General features: G+C 50.5%; 4 protein-coding genes across 4 annotated transcripts; 2 read left to right on the forward strand and 2 right to left on the reverse strand.

The window, feature by feature from the left end:
• The first annotated feature begins 1,090 nt into the window (after positions 1-1,090).
• On the forward strand, positions 1,091-3,536 carry LOC108157584 (sphingomyelin phosphodiesterase). Its single transcript, XM_017289708.2, has 4 exons — positions 1,091-2,210; positions 2,297-3,014; positions 3,070-3,219; positions 3,290-3,536. Exons 1-4 carry the CDS (start codon positions 1,186-1,188, stop codon positions 3,422-3,424), a joined length of 2,028 nt encoding a protein of 675 aa, XP_017145197.1. The 5' UTR covers positions 1,091-1,185; the 3' UTR covers positions 3,425-3,536.
• A 534-nt stretch (positions 3,537-4,070) lies between these two features.
• LOC108157554 (sphingomyelin phosphodiesterase) lies at positions 4,071-6,407 on the forward strand. The gene is made up of 4 exons (XM_017289658.2): positions 4,071-4,190; positions 4,270-5,161; positions 5,236-6,103; positions 6,171-6,407. Exons 1-4 carry the CDS (start codon positions 4,100-4,102, stop codon positions 6,285-6,287), a joined length of 1,968 nt encoding a protein of 655 aa, XP_017145147.1. The 5' UTR covers positions 4,071-4,099; the 3' UTR covers positions 6,288-6,407.
• Positions 6,408-6,493: 86 nt separating this feature from the next.
• Positions 6,494-14,869, reverse strand: LOC108157555 (corticotropin-releasing factor-binding protein). Its single transcript, XM_017289659.2, has 7 exons — positions 14,422-14,869; positions 9,818-9,893; positions 7,643-7,920; positions 7,472-7,578; positions 7,285-7,403; positions 7,053-7,216; positions 6,494-6,987 (listed from the first exon to the last, which is right to left on the reverse strand). The coding sequence occupies exons 1-7, from the start codon at positions 14,470-14,472 to the stop codon at positions 6,745-6,747; spliced, it is 1,038 nt and encodes a 345-aa protein (XP_017145148.1). The 5' UTR covers positions 14,473-14,869; the 3' UTR covers positions 6,494-6,744.
• A 475-nt stretch (positions 14,870-15,344) lies between these two features.
• LOC108154059 lies at positions 15,345-16,273 on the reverse strand. The gene is made up of 3 exons (XM_017284150.1): positions 15,811-16,273; positions 15,551-15,753; positions 15,345-15,491 (listed from the first exon to the last, which is right to left on the reverse strand). The coding sequence occupies exons 1-3, from the start codon at positions 16,271-16,273 to the stop codon at positions 15,345-15,347; spliced, it is 813 nt and encodes a 270-aa protein (XP_017139639.1).
• Between the last annotated feature and the right edge of the window lie 160 nt (positions 16,274-16,433).

Below are 16,433 nucleotides of genomic sequence, written 5' to 3' on the forward strand. Positions count from 1 at the left end.
CAACGGCCCAGAAAACGCAACGCATGGAAGGTAATATCAACCCTTTTGCCCAATATACTTTGAAGACAAAATCGGCTTTTTGTTTTAAAGGTATATTGAGAGGGTTCGCCGAGGTGTGGTGCCTATGAATCTTGCAAGTTGCTTTGGCTGTTGTCCATACCCCTGGGGCAATATTCCATTCCAAATTATCATTTTTTCGCGGTAAGAGAGGTGCAGCAGTAGGACCGACTGACCATCAGAAATATACCAATATATACCGTTTCATTTTCAAAATATACCAGACTTAAGTCGGTTCTTCTCGCGTTAAAATTATTGTTTTGTTTTGTTTCAAAACGTCTCTGCAACTCCGGTAACTTGATTTTGCGGTTTTTCGTATCTGGACATTTTGTTTTTTGTCAGCTGTTTTTCAAATTTATCGAAAATGAATTTGGAACTTCTAGAGATGCGCAAAGTGTGGATCTCAGCTTCGGGAATTATGGTAAATTTTACATGTATACACATTTTGATACATGTCAGCTACATATTTATATATTTACGTTACGTAGATTCCGTAGATTTGACCCAAGGTGGAATTTTTTTAAATTAACGGAAGACGGTGAGCCCCACGGCGAGGACAGAGCGAGTTTATAAAGAAATTTTTGGGTGCAAAACATAATTGAAGTTAACTACTTTATATCAATTTTGTATACTAGGAAATAAGCCAAGCCTCGGGTTAAGGTCATGCTATCTGTGCCAGATCTCTTTCTGATTATAATAGTGAGTGGTGTGGTACTGGAGCTCCCAGCAGGGACATCTGGAGTGGAAGCTGCTTCAGGATGAATTGGTGAGGGAGCAAGCCTAGCAGCGACTAATTCTGGTGCTTTGGGGCTGTTCCTGCCGAGTTGGGCTTAGTCGGCAGGCAAAACATTTGTATGAGGGGCTGCAATACAATCTGCCCCACCGGAGGCAGATTAGAGCCAGAGGCACTCGAGAAAGCCATAACAGCGCCAAAAATAAAAGTTCCCAGGTGGAATGCGAGAGATTATGGTAATCTTTGACGTTGTGAGCGTTTTCCCTTTCTTGTGAATGGCTTGACCATCAGTAGTTCGGAAGATAAGAACCGACTACGGGCGGATAAGCTGCGGCGAAGCTATAAGTGGACCTTCGGCAGGTGCGACGCCCTCAGTTGTGCAGCGAACGACGGCCATGAAAGGAATCGTGCTCTTGCTGCTCTGCAGTGCGCTGGTCGCATCTGCGGTCAACCTGCCAGGTGTGCCCGTGGACTTCGAGGTGGACGACAAGGTGCTGTCCGCCATTGCGGACGACGTGGCGGATCGGCTCGCGAAGGAATACATCAATTACATGAAGACGGGTGTGGAAACGCCGGCCTTCAAGAAGCTGACCGCGCAGTTGGCCAATTCGCACAGCCAAAAGGACATTTTCACGCGGAACCTGCCCGAACTGGAAACGCGCGACAGCTTCTTCGTGTGCGTCGCCTGCCGCTCAGTGATGCGCGTCTTTGCCAAGACCATCCGGGAGGAGGACGGTGAACTCCACGGCGAGGACAGCGCAGAGTTCATGAAGAAGTTCGCCATGGACGTGTGCAAGCGCCTCAACCTGCAGACCGAGGAGGTGTGCGAGGGTCTGATCGACTCCAACCTGCCCAGCGTCGAATACATCATGCGCAACTCTGAGATTGACTCGCAGAGCTTCTGCTCGCTGTTCATGGAGTTCAGTTTCTGCAACACTGGCTCCAACCAGGATTACAACTGGACACTTACGGTGGACTCCACAGGCGAGGCCATCACCGGCCCCAAGGCGGACCCCCCTCAGGCCACCGATTCGGACATAAAGATCTGTCATTTCAGCGACATCCACCACGACCCGCTGTACGAGCCCGGTAGCCTCGCCTCCTGCGCTGAGCCCATGTGCTGCCAACGGAACCAGGAGACGGCGCAGGGGACCAGCGAGGCAGCAGGCTTCTGGGGCGACTACCGCGACTGCGACTTGCCCTGGCACAGCTTTGAATCGGCCCTTGATCATGCCGTGGCCACTGAGAAGTGCGACTATGTCTATCAAACCGGAGACATTGTTGATCACATGGTCTGGGCCACATCTGTGGAGAAGAATACCGAAGTGCTGACCAAGGTCAGCAGCCGCCTAAACGAGGCATACCCCGATGTTCCCATCTACCCCTGCATAGGTAACCACGAGCCCCATCCACTCAACCTGTAAGTAGTTAAATTCCTCATTCCATTCTATATTGTGCTGTGCTGTGCCTCTCCCATTTCCAATCCTATCGTATCTTATATTTCAGCTTCAGTCCCGAGGGTGTGCCAGAAGAGGTCAGCACCAAGTGGCTGTACGAGCACCTGTACAACGACTGGTCCAAGTGGCTGCCGGTCGAGACCAAGGAGACGATCCTCAAGGGCGGCTACTACACTGTCTCCCCGCGCCAGGGCTTCCGGATCATTGCCCTGAACAGCAACGACTGCTACACGGACAACTTCTGGCTGTACCACAGCGGCACGGACAAGATCCCGCAGCTGCAGTGGTTCCACGACACTCTTCTGGCAGCGGAGAAGGCGGGCGAGTATGTCCACATTCTCACCCACATCCCCTCGGGCGATGGCACCTGCTGGTCCGTCTGGGCCCGCGAGTTCAACAAGTGCATCACACGCTTCCGCGGCACAATTAGCGGCATCTTCACCGGCCACTCGCACAAGGACGAGCTATTTGTCTACTACTCGGAGGAGGGCCATGCCACCGCTGTGGCCTGGAACGGCGGTGCAGTGACCACCTACTCCGACAAGAACCCCGACTACAGGGTCTACGACATCAGCGCCAAGGACTTTGGCGTGCTCGATCACCGCACCTACATCTTCAACTTAACTGAGGCCAATCTGACACCCGATAAGCAGCCCGTGTGGTTCTTGGAGTACGAGTTCGCCAAGGAGTTCACACAGGACACCAGCCCAGCAGGCATTGACAAACTGCTGGATGAGTTTGCCGATAATCCGCAGCTGATAAGGAAGGTGTGTGGCAGTCCTCCCCCATCGTCATTGCTTTTAACTCTGTTCTGTTTCGTAGTACTGGCGGTTCCGGGTGACTTCTGCCGATCCGCAGATTAACCGCGGCTGCGATCGCGACTGCCTGGCCGGATCCCTCTGCCGCGCCTCTGTGACTATCAACAACCAGCGCGGACGGTGCGAGGAGCTCCGGGAGCGACTGTTTTTGGCTGTAAGTGCTGCACCATAGAAATCCGCTTGAAATCATACCATTCCAATGCGTATCATTTGTGTATCCTCAGCTGGACAACGAGGAGACCACCACACCAGGTGGCGATGATGACGATGATAATGATGATGATGGAGCCTCTACCCTGGGTCTGCTCAGTCTCGGTTCGCTGCTGGCTGTAGCTCTGTCCGTTCGACTTACCTTCTAACTTTCGCATTTATAGCATTTATAAGCATAAGTTATATAATTTCTTTGTGACTGTATCCCAATCCAAATCCCCACCAAGTGGCAAATATAAGTATACGCTTATCCCTATCCAAGTTGCTAATCTCTTGTTTTTTTGGCAGCTATCTCCTGCCATATATAGAATTTGCTTGGCGGCCTTATCAATATCCTTATCGGCTAATAGCGATCACGGCATTAGGACAAATTAACCAATTGCCTGCTTCTGCTGATGGACGGCCATAAACCATAAACCAAGCCACTTGTAGCGCATTTTCATGTTAAAGGTTTATGGCCACATAGTTATGATGATGATCAAGGCATCGCTGGGAGTCAAGCACGTGAATGAAAGTCCATTACGGGTGAGGAGAGGGAGTGGGTCGAAGAACAAATAGTAGTATGATTTAAAGCGAATGTTAAGTAAAAACCTAAGAATAATGGGTAGCTTCAAAATTTGATCGATAGGGTAGCACTTCCAACCATATAAATCTGCCACCGAATCGCCATTAGTATGGAATGATGGCTTATGCCATTTCCAGCAGCGATATCTCTGGGCCAGATAAGCCGCGGGTGTGATAGCAAGGCTATAAATATGGGTTAGGAACCGGTCCTGGCCATTAGTTCCACCATGAAGTTGCTCTGGAGCATAGCACTGCTGGGCATGGCTCTCTGCTTAGGCAGCCAGGCCTTCAACCTTCCCAGAGTCCCTGCTATCTTTACCAGCGAGGATCATCTCATCTCTGCCGTCTCAGGTGGGTGCTCTACGATTTCCTTATCGAAATCGAGATCGATTGACAGCTTCGACTGACATCCGATTGACTTCTCTTGCAGCTGGTGTTGCCGAGGAGATAAGCCGCGAGTTTGTCAAGTACCTGCGAACGGGTGTCGAGTCCGAGAGACTCAAGGAGCTGGGCAGGGAGCTGAGGGGGAGCCACAGCAAGAAGACCATCTTCACAGAGTCGTTGGTGGATCTTACATCGGCAGACCAGTACTTCGTGTGCACTATCTGCCGCTCCACGATCAACGTCTTTGTGCGTACCCTTACTGACGGGGAGCTGAGCGGACCCAACCGGGAGGCGGAAGCCAAGAAGTTGGTGCTAGGCTTTTGCGACTACTTCAGCATCGCGACTCCGGAGGTCTGCTCCGGCTTGTTTGACCTCAACTGGCCCATCCTGGACTTTATCTTCAACGAGACGGCCGCCAATTCGCAGTCGTTCTGCGGCATGCTTCCCATCCCCATCTGCCAGGTGCAGCAGGAGGAGTTCAACCTGACTCTGACCATCGAGGGCGATTTTCCCACCGAGTCCAACTCAGATCTGGCCGCCCGCAGCCCCCAGGATCATCTCGTCCTGCATCTCACCGACATCCACTACGACCCCGAGTACAACGCCGGCGGGAACGCCGATTGCGATGAGCCCATGTGCTGCCGCAGTGCCCTGCCGCAATCGAGTCCTACTTCCTCTGCGGCTGGCTATTGGAGCGACTACCGCGACTGCGACACCCCCAAGCACTTGATCCTGAGCGCTTTCGATTACATTAAAGAGAACCACAAGATCGAGTGGATCTACCACACGGGCGACGTGCCGCCGCACAATGTCTGGTCCACCACGCGTCAGGGCAACATCGACATGCTCACCGAGATCGATGGTCTGCTGACTGAGTACTTCCCGGAGACGCCAGTATACTCCTGTCTGGGCAACCACGAGCCCCACCCGGCCAATGTGTGAGTGCTCCTAGTTCCTTTTTTGGGTTCCACATCTCACAAAGTGATTAAAACTATCCCGTTCCTCTTCACAGCTTTGGCAACGATGAGATCCCCGATTCCCTGAAGGTTGACTGGCTGTACGAGCACGTGTGGAAGCTGTGGTCCAAGTGGCTGCCAGCCGAGGCGGAGGCGACTGTGCGTCGGGGAGGATACTACACGGTCTCTCCCAGCGAGGGGCACCGAATCATTGCGTTGAACAGCATGGACTGCTACCTCTACAACTGGTGGCTCTTCTACAACGGATCCTTGATCCAGGAACAGCTGCAGTGGTTCCACGACACGCTCCAGGCCGCGGAGCAGGCAGGCGAGAAGGTGCACATCCTCTCGCACATTCCGTCCGGAGACGGCGACTGCTGGTCCGCCTGGGCCAATGAGTACAATCGGGTGCTGAATCGCTTCAGCGGCATCATCACGGGCATCTTCAGCGGCCACACGCACAAGGACGAGATGAACCTGCACTACACGGAGGAGGGCCTGGCAGTGGCCATAAACTGGAACGGCGGCAGCCTCACCACCTACTCCAACAAGAACCCCAACTACCGCCTATACGTACTCAGTCCTCCGACCAGGCAGGTGGTGGAGCACTTCACCTACACCTTCAACCTGACTGCCGCGAATCTGCAGCCAGAGCAGCAGCCCGAGTGGTACCTGGAGTACGAGTTCACCAAGGAGTTTACCGAGGACACCAGTCCGGCGGGCATTGATAAGCTACTCGTGGCCATGGCCGAGAAGCCCGCTCTGCTCCGCAAGTTCTGGCGCTACAAGGTGACCAGTGCCGATCCGAAGCTCAACCAGGGCTGCGACAGTGCCTGCCTGTCCAAAACGCTCTGCAGGATTGCCACCAGCAACTACCAGAAACGGACACGCTGCCGTGAACTCCAGGCCATCCTCGAGAAGAGCGTGAGTAGTCCTGGCTGGACATGATTTTGTCATTCACTTTTTGACCTTTTCCCTTTACCCTTTTCAGCTGGAGAATGAAGAGGAGGACGAGGAGGACAATGACGATGGCGGTGCCCCAGGACTCAAGGCCCTCAGTCTGGCCTCTCTCTTGGGGCTGCTGGTTGCATCCGCAGTCCTTATGTAACACGTCCGTCTTATCGATGCCCCCGTGTTTATAGCCCATATCATTGGGGGGCAATTATCGATTAGCTGATCGATTAGCGCGACAATAAACCGACTCGTAAAAGTTCAGAGAAACCCAAAAGATACCCCAGATGTGAGAGGGTTGGATGGATGGGATTGGCGGGGGTGGCAATAACTACACACGATTCTGGTAGTCAACACTCAGAATGTTCGATATACATATATATATATAGTACATATATAGAGAGTCCCAAGATGCCTCTCGGGTAGCGAATACTTTGCGAATTACTAGTAGCTTGGATTAAGTTTAAGTTTTAGTTTGGGTGTAAGCACTACGATGGAGTCCGGGGAGGGGGTGTCTTCGTCTTTGTCTTCGCTACGTCTTCTGCCCCTGCCGTTGTCGCTGCCGCTGCTTTTGTACATACATATACACAGGTGGATCGAGTCCAGGACGTCGCTTAGAGCGCGCACATCAGCGTGGCGATGTCGAGGTCCTGCTCATCGGCCTTGCGGAGGATGAGGGCTGCCTGGTTCTGGTAGCGGCCCGTGGACACCAGGCGCACGGTGCTCACCCCGCAAAAAATTGCCTGCTCGGGTCCAGGCTCATTTCCGGCTCCACACACGGCGCTGGCGAGCTCCAAGCCATTGGCATCGAGACCAGAGGACCCGCCGATCTCCAGGCGATCCCCGAACGTCTGACACTATGAGGGAGGGGAGAGAGGAGAGATTACCCAAGAGCGAGCGGCCTACGCCCTTGAATACTTACGTCATAGTTAACCTTCGGCTGCGTTCGCACACCCTTGCCGCCGATCCGCAGACTGGCCAAAGACACGACGGCCGGAAAGAGCGCGGAGATGGTGCAGTTGCGGGCTTGTCCAAAGTTTGTCATCTTGTAGACGGCGGCGGTGTCCTGGACCAGTACATTGCAGGCTGTCGGACAGAGAAAGGTTGGTGGAGATGTGGGAGGGCACTGTGGGAGGAGCAGACTGGCGACTCACGTTGTGTGATCTTGTGGAAGCGCACGTTGGCCACGAAGGAGCCTCGGCCGGGGATGCGATACTGGAGCAGGGCGGCATTCTGGCTGGATCGGAAGAACTTCTTGTTGCTGATACGGGGCCTAAAAAGCAACGGAGAATTGTATTTATAAAGAGTCTCCAAAGTCCCCAAATGAGTATACACACGCACCATTGCTTGTAGTTGTTGCAGAACTCGTAGACACGCTCCTCCAGCGGTCGATGGTGATCCTTGATGCCCGGGAAGTACTCACCGTTCAGCTCCCAGCCATCAACAAACTGCGGATGGAAGATGGAAGATCAAGGAGGAGCTTCATATGGGAATCCTACTGGCTTAACTTACCGCCATGAGGGCTCCTGTCTCGCAGTTGGCGTCGTAGTGCTTCATTGTAATCTCCACAATTGTGTCGGGCTCCCCAATCACATACAGGCCACAGACCTCGGGCTGCTCTTCCACTCCCAGTCCCGACTCCAGTCCCAGTCCCTGACCAGCTCCAGCAGCTGCAGCTGCAGCTGCAACGGCTTCCAGCTCGAGCAGCGCCGCTTCCCGGTTGAGACCGGGCAAGGGGGCCAGCTTCTTGAAGATGTAGTCACCTGCCTCGGAGGCCACGTGCATGCATTCTGCGTAGAGGTTGAGGTGGAAGGAGTTGGATCGATTTAATGACTTTAATGCAGTCAAATGCCCCAGGCAACACTCTAACAAAAGCCGTAACCGAAACCGAAACCTAAACCGAAACCAATTTGTCGGAATAGGAGAGCTATCATATAGTGGGAGTGTGGCTTTGGGAGTCGTAATTGAAATCCCCTTTGACTGCCTCGCTCCCGGGCACGCATCCCCCTATCCTCTCTTGTCCATTGGCTTTGCAACAATTAATTTATCATGCGCATCCACTTAATGCCCGGCCATCGTTGGCTGATTTATGGCCGGAATTATTAGCCAGACTTTGGCCCACAAGCCCACACACATACACACACACGGAGGGGATGGAGAACCGTTCACATATCCCGCCCACAAAGAGCAAACACACAAAAAAAACAAAAAAAAAAAAAAACAATCAAACTACTGCTTCTTGACTTCGTTTTTGGTCCTGTTCTCAATGCTTGTCACATACTCCGTTTTCGTCACCGTCTCCGCCTCTGCGGGTTTGTGTGTGGGTGCATCCCTCTGGAATCCCTCGGAAGGCACTAGACTACGTAGAGGAAGGGAAGGAGTGGATAGGAGTGGAGGTGGAGTGCACGCGTGCCACTTGGCGCCAATTTGTTTATGAGACTCGCTAATTGCTTTTGAGTGGTCGCATTTCGGGACTTTTAACATATCAATTTATTGCGAATGACAATTAAATGAACATTATCCATAATTGATTAGACATTATCGTTTAATAATCATAACCGGATGCGGAGCAAACGAACGAACAATCATAAAATATGTGTGTGTGAGGTCTTCGAATTGGTTTTTAGCCTTGAATACAAAGGCGAGTTTCCATATTTATCAAAGCTTCATAACATACGCGTTTGTTCAAGTTCGCTTTTTATTGCATATTCTTTTCTGAACTTCTGGCGGTCAACTTTTGCCGGTCAAAAATAGAATGAAAAATCTGCGGCTGATGACAAAATTGAGAGAGTTCAACTTCGAGTTAGTATCCAATGATTAGAATTAGCATTTGAATCCTAGTCCATATTTATTGGTATCGTTTTTACAGCTTCAATAAAAACGAATTGCTGTGCTCCCTCTGCCTTTGGTCTAACTCAAACCTGGGATTACGGCAACTCATTTGTGAATCGAAATGATATTTTTGCAAATTCTACAAAATTGCTTTTCCTGGAAACTTCACGGTGACGTCGTTCCCATGGGGTACCCTCCAACACCCCCTCCCCCCTGAAGTTTACCTTTACCGTTGTCCTGGCTATAAATAAAAGCAATTATAAATCGGCATTGCCACAGATTTGTGGATGCCTCGACTGAGGATGATGCTGATTTTGATGCAACTTTCTGTTTGGCCCTAGCCTCACATGCGGTTGCTTTGACGATTATCCTGTGAAGGGATGGGAAGGGAAGGGAAGATTTTTTGTACGAGTGGCACGAGGTGGCACTCCCCGAATTTGATTAAGTTTCCGTTCATCGGAATCCCAATATTTCATTCAGCTCTATTGACATTTGGAGTGGCCACAGATTTGATTTCTTCCATTTGGTCAAATGGGGAGTGCACTTTTATTTGAATTTGGATGATCAATGAATTCCTGTTCCTGTTGCTGTGGTGAATAAATTGCGTATACGACATGTGTCCCGACCAGGGAAAGGGAAACGGCACCAACAGGAAGCCAACCCGAACACAACTTATGCGAAAATCAATTTGAGAGACAATTTTAGCTGCGACAAGAAGCAAACAAGGTTTTGAAGGCGCTTAAAACTTGTCACAGTCCCCCTTTAGCCCCGAGGCACTTGACTCAAAAGTTGACTTTGCTTCCGCCCTTCCGCCCTTCGTGCGTGTTACTGAGCTGCTTGGAGTGCTTCACTTACCTGCCACCGTGTGCACATTGTGCGGCATCGCCGGGCTGGGGTACAGCTCAAAGGAGCGCTTCACACTGGGCCATGCCTGAAACGGAAAGAAAGTAAAAGGAGCATATAAGACGAGACCTAAATTGGAACCCCTCTGGCAAATGGCAGCCCATGCAACGGAACGTAGCTGTCAGATCAGGGTCTACGTCTTCGTCTCCGTCTCCGTCTCCTTTCAGCCATTGAGCCATTCAGCCAACACAAAAGACAGACACCCGAAATGGGGGAAGGAGAAGCCAGCAAAGGATCAGCGGGTTGTCCGCTGCTAATGCCCACCGACTTCTGTAGTTGTGCCCCAGCGGGGGGCAGCACTCTAATGCGGCCTGGCACTTAGGGGCCCGCCGCCACAATGCAACTGCAGAGGGGCAACGGGGAAGGTAGAATGGCAGCAGGGACAGAGGTCAGCCAATGCAGAGGACAATAGCCGGGTTTTAATTAAACGACCACACACGATTTGCCAATAAACAAGAATCGGAGCAGATAAGGCCCGGCACGTGCTCAGTTCCCCTCATGGGGGAGGGGCAGGGCTCATGGGTGAAGGGACATTATAAGCCTGACAAATCGGTGGAAAAGTTAAAAGTTAAAACCGTCCCGACCAGGGCAAAAAAACTTTCATCTTTGGGTCCCTTTCTTGTGCCTGCCTTTTGGCTTTTTATGATTGATTGGAGGTACTTTTGCGCTGATTTTCTTGTTAATTGAAAACGCCTGGAGGCGCCCACCCCCCTAATCGTGTATCCCCTAAGGAGAGGGGGTGATAAATGTCGACGCGCTCTAATAATTCAGTTGGAGGAACAAAAAACGTTCGGATTTTGGTTAATTGTTTGCGCAACACTCGAGAGCTTGCCCTTAACGAGCCGCCCGTTATGGAACTGTCAATTAGTGGCGGTTTTGGCCAAAGCCGAAGCTTTAAGCCTAAGTCCTGCTATACCCTGACAAAAAAAATGGTTGCCTCCCTGACGTCACGAATCATCCTTCGACGCACATTCGCCGTAGAGTGGGAGTGTGCAGTGGAGAGGGGAATACGGGAATCGAGACTCTTCCAAGTCTCGATAAACTGTCAACAGGCGGTAAATAAATAATAAACATGATCCCTTTGAACACACTTGACGCTGCCTCATTTGCATAATCACAGTGTCGGATTTGGATTCGTGATTCGGGATTGGGATTGGCCCCCAGAGAGGGGTATGCAGAAAGCCTTTGTCCAACAAATGAGAAAGTTGCGCCAGCTGCTCCCAGAAGCAGCAACATCTGCGTCAGACCCGAGCCAAGGTTGGATGGCTATCAGAGAGTTGCCACGGGGATCCATTCAAAGGAGCCAATCCTGGCCAGAGGGGGAGCACCACGAGGCAGCAGAAGTCACGAATCTAAGAATAAAATATCTCCATCAGCCATTCGATGGCATTCACCCTTTACCTATTCCTTTCAGTTCAACTTCACTTCCCTCTCGTCTCCATTCCATTATCCGCAAGAGCATCAGGTATTCTTTTTATTATTAGCAATTGTTCATTCATCTTTTGCGCAGTTTAAGAGTCGCCTGCATTGATTAATGAGTCTCTTGTTCAGAGAGTAAGTCAATTCCGAGGCTCAAACAATGCACGGCTTAAGGTGGAACGGCATTTCGGCTACGGAGCTGATCTACTGGCTGGTGGCTGTGTTGTCTTCCTTTCAAGGTCGTCATTGTGGAATCTTTTGTTCTGTCTGTTGGGTCTCGCTAATTAGCCAAGGATATGCGTGTCAGGTATGGCCGGGATTCAAAATTCACCAAGTATTTGTGACTTCATTAAAAGTTGCCTGCGACAGCGGAGCGGATTGCGACACCTACGCGGCTTTGGCAGCGGAAGCGACGGAAGCACCTTGAGAGCCTTCTCCTTCTCTTTCACAACATCCTTTTTGGGGCCCAGGCAAATATTGACTTTACACATGGCGGAAGGGGCTTCAGTAGTAATCCCTGAGTTCGGCAAACACTCCAGTCTGCATCCTCGGCATCGTTCCATCAGGCCATTGTGTAGGACTGCGTGGTGTGGGACTCTATGGTGGCGGCATGACTAAGTAATGAGGCAGCTTCAAAGGCGAGAGGACTCTTTCCGAACAGGAGAGCCGGAGAAGAGTCTTTCTGACCATGAATAAGTGATGTAAGTGATGTACTGAGCAGCAACAGGCTGCCATTGAATGCTGTCCAATCATCAACTATTCAGACGCATTTATGGCCAGCATAAGTTTCACTCAAGGAATCTCTGTGAAAGGATTCCGCTAACAGAGTAATGGTGGCTCAAATATGCGCATAATGCCGGAACCCAATGGAGTATTACTCATTTAGCATTGCTCCAAGTCGAAATGAATCGCCTTGAAATGAGCTGCGAACGGAAGGACTTATGCGGAACGAATTGGTGCGTTCAAAGCGGGCTTAGCGATGGAAGATGCTCCTTGACTTTCAAAACTTCCACCAAAAGCAGCTCCCTCAAAGCGAGGACTTGTTCAATTACCATCGACAGCTCATCCAACGTTCTACTCCAATTAGAGAGCTTTTTCACATTGACAACCCACAAACAGCCGAAAACCGCAAATGAATTCGATTACGCACACGCACCGCTGGACGAGAGTGTCATTGGCTTTAATCCTTTAATTAATTTTCTGCAATCACAAATGAAGTGTGAAATGCAATTTATCATAAATTAGAAAAGGGGAAGACTGGGTCTGGAAGGTGTCTACAAGAAGAGTAACTCTTCTCCAGGAACCAGAAATTCGATATCATGTCGTGCATGTGAATCCCTTTGCAGCTGCTTCATGCAAAAGAAGAATCTCGCTGCCAGGACGGAAATTAGTTCTGCCTCAAATCACATCCTCTCACACACATACACACACAAACACACGTACACAGGGTCTTCTCGACATGTGTATAAGTTTTATTAAACATTTGGCAACGCAGATTTATTCACAATTCTGCAAGAAGGAAATCGGTAACCCGGCATAAATTTAACGCACCTGTTGGGAGGACAGAACATATGGAAATTTGAGGGACTTTGCACTATACAATCCGCATAGTTTAGCATAAGATTAACCTTTTGTTTGTAGCTAAACCAATTAGAGAAGAACTCATGGCCATCGAAGGGAGTGCACTCGAATTAAAGGCGGTTCCTTCGGTTCAATTTTCAAGAATATACGTACTTATGTATTCTTGTTCCACATATGGGTCTCCAATTATAACAGATCTACGGAAAGCTGGAGTAGAGACGGCGAAAATACATAGCCAAATATCTCTTGGGTTCAACCTTCTTCCGAGGCTCCAATTCGAGACCAAAGCAATTGGTGAAGACATCTCTCGGGTGGATACTGGTCCTACACATATTTCTCTTCTACGTATTCTGCTCCTTTCTAGTGGTTTTGACATTGATGTTTTAATTGTTATCGCCCTCACATGTTTCCCGTGCGAGAGTGGATTCTTCAGTAGGAAGAGGAGAACACAAACATGGACAGGGGTGTGGCTGTGGGCGGGGTCAAGTCATGTCCTGGCTTAAATGGCTGTAAAGTGCCAAAGCGTCGGTGTCAACATGCGGCATTTAAACGCACTTCGAGTGATGGGCTCCCAGGGGGAATGGACACCACAGGGGGACAGGAATGCAATCTCGTATCCCATTCTGAGTGAGTGGCCACTGGGCACACAAAGAACGACTGTCGCTGGCAGGCAGGCTGCATTGCAGTTTCACTGCACTACGCTCATCAAGTGAAATCGCTTTTCCGTTCAGGTTTTCCCTGCGTGTGACTGTTCTGTTGGTTTTTTTTGCCCCTCCCACTGGGGACTGCTGTGGGGATGGTTCGGTTCGGTTCTGTTCTGTTCGGCTCCGTGGCAGGTGGGAAAATTTACATTTATCCCACTTTGACTGCGGTCTTGGTCGGAGACAAAGTTGCACCTGAGCAAACATATCGGAAACGGGCAAGGTGATGGATGGATAGCTCATAGCTCCTTCCGTCCCTTTTTTTCCCCCAAAGAAAGATGGATTCGATTTGCTATTTTAAGACCTGATGTCTCTCTTATGCGAGTCTCAATCATAATTAGCTGATTTGTCTGCAGCCAAATGTCGGAGGAAACTTTTGCAGGATTCGGGCTAATCTCATTCCCCATTCCCCGATTCTCGCACTCCCCATTCTCCAGTAAAATTAAATATTCATTTGTGTTGGCTAAAAGTTTGACCTGATGACCCGATTGAGCCTGCCCACGCTGAAGGCATTCATAAATTGCTTTCCAGCCCGCAATCACTCCAATCTGAAGAATTCGAGGCCTAGCTTGCAACGTGACTCTAATGAGGGTAATATTTTCTTTGGCAGAAGCCAGAAGTCGAAAGGCTCTGAAAACTTTGGCAATAAGGCGACACGACACGACACACGCTGCGTACGGGAATCAATCAATCAGAGGCCACACAATCCACATCCACATCCCAGAGGGAACCAATTAGATCAAGTCATTAGGGCAAAAGTCGAAACAAAAGTTGGCCCAACTTGTTGATCGAATTACGGGCGTGTGGCCGCATTTCCTTCCTCCCGAATTCGAGACGACAAGTCACGACACTCACCTGAACGCCCAGCACAATCATGGACAAGTAGAGGTAAACGACCAGCTTCATTGCGACGGCTTTCGCGGGTTAAGCTGAGGCGTGAAATTGCCAATTGCCTTGGGAACTGGAGTTTCCACTGAAGGCCGCTTTTCAATTAGCGGACGGCCCAAAAGTGTCGCGTCCGGTTCTGCCTCTTTGATCCTTTGCCTGAACAGAGCAGCGTCCTAAGCCGATTCCAAAGATTAGCAGCGGAATCACGCACTCAATAACTTCATTAAAGCGCGAAATGAACGACAAAAGCACGCGAAGAGGACGGGGACACGCGGCGTATACTGGGTGCGGGTTTGAATTTGGATGAAGAAACCGTTAAGGGACGGGCAGAAACCGATGCAGTGCAGGCCTGGTGCTGGTGCTGGTGCTACTTCTGCTGGTCGAATGGTCCAGGACGATGCGTCAACGCTGCCGCACGACGACAGAGTGTTGGCCCTTATCAGTGGCGCCTTTCCTTTTATAGCCCTCGTCCTGGCTGTAGTTTCACTCCCACTCCCGATACTGCATGGCTGTCGCTGTCATCTGTCAATGAACGCTTTGTCCATTGTCCTACGAAAGTTCCTTGGTTTTCCATTGGATTTCCGTTTCAGTTTTCTCCCTCATTCAGTTTATTTTCCATTTCTTCATTCATTTTCCATTCGCATCGGCAAACGGCATTTGAAATGCTTGCCGCTGCTTTCAAATTCCCCTTTCTAAAGCTTTTTTTGGTGAGTTAACGGCAGCATATCGTTGCCAACACAGAGAGAACAAGAAAGCTCTGCTAAAAGCTCTTTTAACTGAGAAACGGCTTTTATTTGAATTAACATAAGTGCGTATAGTACTTTGGAAATTACAGAAATCTTTTAGTTTAAATCTTTACTTATCAAAAAGGGTACCTTGTGGGATTAGTCCTACTTAAGGCCCATATCCAGGGAAGGGGTCATGGCCACAGGTATGGGCACATTCCGTGGATGGTTAACATCCCCTCTATCGTAGTACCCGCCCAGATGCTCCCCTGGCACATGGTAGAGTCCGTAGTGTAGACCATTGTTGGCCACCTACGAGAACGAGTGAAACTTGAATCAGATCAGACCCTAGACCCTTGACAGACACTTACCCTCTTCAGTCCATTGATGGAGGCCAGCAGCAGGGCCATCTTAGCCAAGAGCAGGGCCTTTCCACTGACTATGGAGAGCATCTGGAAGCCCATGGGCACGAGGATAGCCCCTAGAGCGGTGACTCCAAACATCATCGTGATGATCATGTTGTAGCGATGTCTCCTCAGACGAGCGCTTCCCACAAGCTCTGAGGTGGCTGCCTCTGCGACATGAGAATGGAAATGCATCAGAAGTCCGAATGGAAATCGATTGAACCTACCGCTGCTGAGATACCGATCCGTCAGCTTTCCCAGATTTACTTGAAGTGTGTGCGTGGTGAGCCCCTTGGCCAGACTGACGGCCAGTTGATCGAACCAGGTGAGATGCTTAAGGTCTGTGCGCTCCTCTCCAGCTCCCAGCGAATGCGCGGAGTCATTAGGACCGGACACCAGGCGCACGCCCTCGTAGAGCGGAATCTCCTGGGCAGCCATGATGCCATCAAAGAGGCGCAGACTGCGCGAGCGAAAGCAGGACCACAGACTAGGAGACGTTCCAGATCGATAGCACTCCCGCAGATCGCTCCGCAGCTGCCGCAGCTGGGCTATCCATGACATGCGAGAGTCCCTATCCGTATCCGTATCCGTATGCGTATCCGATGTGGTATCCGCCTGAGGAGATCCAGCCACAAACTGCGCTAGGAGGCATCCTCCCACTATCAAAACTAGAACCGCTTTCATTCGCATTGTCTTGCCTTCGAAGTCGGAATCGAAACTGCATCTGCTGCGCCTATGTCCACACACTTTTTATGGACAACTGATGGTCATTGATCGGAGACCGATCTCGTCCAGTGCACCCGGTCATTAGGCCAGAGACGATGGGTACCGTCTACTCTGCCCTGATATG

The sequence above is a fragment of the Drosophila miranda genome, chromosome 2 (genome assembly GCF_003369915.1).
Source record: "Drosophila miranda strain MSH22 chromosome 2, D.miranda_PacBio2.1, whole genome shotgun sequence".
Lineage (NCBI taxonomy): Eukaryota > Metazoa > Arthropoda > Insecta > Diptera > Drosophilidae > Drosophila > Drosophila miranda.